General features: G+C 50.4%; 2 protein-coding genes across 2 annotated transcripts; both read left to right on the forward strand.

The window, feature by feature from the left end:
* Positions 1-1,035: 1,035 nt before the first annotated feature.
* Positions 1,036-1,434, forward strand: PV08_12038 (uncharacterized protein; the record flags this gene model as incomplete). Its single annotated transcript, XM_016386345.1, has 1 exon — positions 1,036-1,434. The coding sequence occupies one exon, from the start codon at positions 1,036-1,038 to the stop codon at positions 1,432-1,434; it is 399 nt and encodes a 132-aa protein (XP_016229911.1).
* Positions 1,435-1,651: 217 nt separating this feature from the next.
* Positions 1,652-3,414, forward strand: PV08_12039 (uncharacterized protein; the record flags this gene model as incomplete). Its single annotated transcript, XM_016386346.1, has 3 exons — positions 1,652-2,705; positions 2,771-3,333; positions 3,403-3,414. The coding sequence occupies 3 exons, from the start codon at positions 1,652-1,654 to the stop codon at positions 3,412-3,414; spliced, it is 1,629 nt and encodes a 542-aa protein (XP_016229912.1).
* Positions 3,415-3,514: the final 100 nt, after the last annotated feature.

Consider the following 3,514-nt stretch of genomic DNA (forward strand, 5'->3'; position numbering starts at 1 on the left):
TACTGTAAAATCGGGGAATTATGTTTACAAATTAGATATGGAGGAGGTATCGCAGGACTGGAATTATATGTCGAGGGGCCGTTATAGTGTTCAGTACTTATTCTTCTCTACACAACAGCAAAACTCTGTGGTAGCTTATCTACGTCGGAAGTTCCATCGAAATGAGCTATCAAATCGGGATCGATCTATGACATGGAGTTGATACTTGTAAACAAGCAAAGATGCCAGCATTCCCACGAGAAATATTGTGTTGATGGTCATGGCAACCACCGCTGTTGGTGACCAAAATCCATTCTGCGCGGAGTAGACATTGATGAGCGTATTTAAAGAGCCAAGAAAGGAGCTGGCTGTCTCTGGTCTAGAGTGCCCACGATTAGCTAATTCGAGAGTCTTATATACAGTATTCGGGCCCGGAACTCACAGGAAAATATTGCGAATAAGCCAAACCGGATTAGAACTCCATGTCCGCCACAGATAGCCCAGTCCAGCAGTCCCAACAATGCAGCATATTCCGGCCAGCCAGAGGAGTGGGACATTTTTCACTGCCTCGACTACTCTTCGGCCGCTCCCGTCATCGAGGTGCTTCTCAAGAGAGGTGAACGTGCCCGGGAGGAACAGGTAGCTGGTGTGAATCAGCCAGGATGATAGGAAGGCAAGGACGTTGTAACGCTGTGGAATAGCGTCCGCCTGAATGACCATTGCATCGCGGGATGACATGTTCCGATGTTGACTCTGAATCAAGTTCTTCACATACATGCCTTCTGTGGCGCCAGGTTAAGTACTACAGTACATACATAGCCGGTGGGGCTAGTTCTTGATCCCTACATTTATGGGAACAGCCCCTTAATCTGTCCGACTGTCTTGGCTTGCTTCGACGAAAAGAGTGCTGTGCTGATTTGTGGCCTATATAATCCCGGCGTTAATTGGATTCTCGCACTTTCCAGTTGTGAAGGACACAAGAGCAGCGCCACTTTTCGCCAACGTTCTTGCCATCGACCTTGAAATCAAGAATACTCTACAAGAGTTCCTCCTGAAATGAGTTCTACGACAGGAACGGTCACAGAGCTTTATAGCCCCAGTCCATTGAAGATCGCACCCAACGTGGACGTATTACTCCATCAAGTTGATCAGCTCCAGAACTCGGTGAACTCGGACGTTGTCGAGAGGTTGTTGGAGGAAAATGCCTGGTTGGAGCACAGCATCGACCGCGGGAAAGAAAAGTGGCAGTCGACTACTAAGCTACTGCGAGAAGCATTCGAAGCATACGTCGTGTTGAATGCTTGTATTGAACAGCTCGAGCAAGAGACTAGAGAATTGGACGAAAAGTGGGCAGGCGATTTTCAAAAGCAACTCTCAGAGACATCTCCTCCTGAATTGTCTTACCAGAAGGCATCTCTATACAGCCCTGTTGCCCAGGACCTTTATGACGATTGACCTTCGCAGGTGGAGGTGTGGGGGGATGGGTCTAGGAAATTCCTACCGGACTAAAAATAGCCCTCGTGTATCTATTGATAGAGAGGGCCTTCTATTTTAGAATTCCAGAGTCAAGTAGCTTCCTATAAAGCCAGAACCAAGTCGAAGATGTTATTCCTTTCAACTATTTGTCTCCCGCAAGTACCTCCACACTACACAGTATCCAAACAGAACAAACATGAAGCTTTGCAACCATCACCCGTGGCTCAGGATATGCGAGCAGGGCTATGAGACGTCACTGATCGATACAGGCAGATTGCAGACACTGGGTTCACGCTTTGAGCAGCCCGAGGATATCTATCCCAGCCTCATCGTACTTGTAGGTCAACAAGCAAAATCTGTTGCCCTCGAGAAGCTCTTCGACGTTCCCCGAAGTCGCCTGTTCAAGAGCAAACCCTATATTGGAGATATTGACCTTCACGTGGCCTCTGCACCGCCCAGTTCCAGAAGACCCATTCTCATTGCCACGGGTTCAGTCGGTAGCGAGCGTGTTCGTCACACACCAAACCGCCACCGTTGCCGCGATGGAAGCCTATGGCCTCTGCGCACCGGGCCTGGCAGATCGGAGTCTCATCATATGCAACGCACCGAACAAGCAATCTATAGCCGACTTCTTCTACCTTTCACCGACGTTTTCTGTATCTTTGCCTCCGACCTAGGAGGATTCCGAGGAGTTGCTTCTCAATTGGCTGGTTGGCTACGTGATGTGACCGGCCCTACCTCCACACCTTTCACCAGACCTTCCGTGGTCGTCGTGAGTGACAAAATCCCGCTGACCCAGATGGCAGAAACTGAAGCCCAAAAAGCCCTGCTCTTGTTGTTGAAGGAAGAGACCAGCCAAGATCCATCTGTTTTATTCTCTTTCATCGAAGTTGTTGCCGTGCCCCCCAGTCAAAAGTTCCGTCCCCAAGGGTCGATGGAGCACCTGAAGCAACAACTTCTCTTGCGTGTCCGAAAAGCCGAAAATTGCAGACGTGAGGCCCGTACTTTGTATTCTTTGACCCACTTTACAGCGTTTTTCGAATCCGCCTGTGAGCACTTCTCCGCCTCGGGCTCGGATCCGTTCGATTTCATCAGAGCCTCCCGCTCCCACAATCCCCTGGCAGAAGATCATGCACTGCACCTGACGAATTTCTTCAAGGCTTGCGATACCGCTCGAGATTTGACCAACTTTGCGGTCCCTGTCATCGCCTCGAGTCTGATGATCGATAGCTACCCCCCCAACTGCCACGGTAAGTTCTGGGTGTGAGCACCTGATTACTCATGAATTGAAGAATACCGGATTGACGTGGCGTAGTGTTTGACTCTGCCCAAGTCTTTCAGTCGCTTTACCGGGACGCCCTCCGCGAAGCACTTGGCGGACGGGTGGTATCCTTCGAGGGTTCGCCCGACATTATCCTGCGTTCGGCAGTCCTCAAGCTCATACAGGGTAAGTTGTCGCAATATTTTGATTCACTGGTCTCTGGGACGGAACTACCCAGCGCGTCGCTTCATTTACAGGTGCTTCAACAATTTGTGAAGGGATGGCGCCGTATCCGCAGCGACGTTACTTGCTTGTGCTGCATCCGACGTCCTCCCCAGTACCGGTTCCCTTGTGGGCACTGCTTCTGCGAGACCTGTATTCAAATCTTCGGACAAACACAACCCACTCGGCCCTGGACCTATCAAGTCTCTTCATGCTTCCTCTGCAAGCGTGTATGGGATCAAGACATTACGGTGGCCGTCAAGCCTCCGACCAGTGGAGTGAGCATCCTCAGCATCGACGGAGGTGGAACTCGGGCTATCATCCCACTAACCGTGTTGAGAAGACTTCAAGAACGCATTGGCCTCCCGATTCCAATTCAAAAGTTTTTCAAGGTGGTAGGTGCCGTCAGCTCCGGTGAATATGACTGACCCTTGGCGAGGACAGAAAAGCTGACCGTGTTGCAGGAAGCTTTGTGACGCTGAACATGTGGAACCGCGGTGACTCGGTCGAAAAATCTATCCAGATGCTGTTGCAATTGGCGGAGACGGCTTTTGAACAAGATAAACCATGCAAGAT

The sequence above is a fragment of the Exophiala spinifera genome (genome assembly GCF_000836115.1).
Source record: "Exophiala spinifera strain CBS 89968 unplaced genomic scaffold supercont1.13, whole genome shotgun sequence".
Taxonomy (NCBI): Eukaryota; Fungi; Ascomycota; class Eurotiomycetes; order Chaetothyriales; family Herpotrichiellaceae; genus Exophiala; species Exophiala spinifera.